The following is a 554-nucleotide window of genomic DNA, read 5'->3' on the forward strand; positions in this document are numbered from 1 at the left end:
CAGAAAGAGGGTCACAACTGTCGTCATCATAATGACAATGATAGAGTAATTCATAATGACGAATCCCCTCTGGCTGAGATCTTTGTAGAACTCAAAGCATCGTTGTTGTTCTGAGTAACTTGGATCTATGCCATATTGTAAAAATAATATTGGCAAATAAATGAGGCTACCCACCACCCAAATAGTAATGCTCAAAACCACCGCATGGTACTTTTGTAACTGATGTATTTGGAGTTTCTTAAAATAGATGAGTAAGTGGAGTACAACAATGGCCACGTAGAAAACAAAGGTAAAGTACATATGGCCGTATATGATGCTGCTAACCACTCTGCAGGTAAAGGATCCAAACTCCCAGACAACTAAGCCGTAGTAGCTGAGGCGGAAGGGAAGGCTGACCAGGAGGACGGAGTGCAGCACAATGACGTTGAGGATGATCGTGGACATCATCGAGTGACTATTCCTTTTGAACATGATACGCAACATCATAATTGTTCCAGTAGTGCCTCCAAGCAAAACCACGCTGTAGAGTGTTAGCAGAATCGCTCTGCAGTGTT

At 42.6% G+C, this 554-nt stretch overlaps 1 protein-coding gene across 1 annotated transcript in view; it reads right to left on the minus strand.

Moving 5' to 3' along the window:
* Positions 1-554, minus strand: part of LOC103602985 (probable G-protein coupled receptor 141) — a 17,420-nt gene that overhangs the window by 816 nt on the left and 16,050 nt on the right. The window contains exon 2 of the mRNA XM_008587439.1: positions 7-544. Coding sequence (XP_008585661.1) covers positions 7-544 — 538 coding nt within the window. The remainder of the gene's footprint in view (positions 1-6; positions 545-554) is intronic.

The sequence above is a fragment of the Galeopterus variegatus genome, unplaced genomic scaffold (assembly GCF_000696425.1).
Source record: "Galeopterus variegatus unplaced genomic scaffold, G_variegatus-3.0.2 Scaffold4395, whole genome shotgun sequence".
NCBI classification, from domain to species: Eukaryota; Metazoa; Chordata; class Mammalia; order Dermoptera; family Cynocephalidae; genus Galeopterus; species Galeopterus variegatus.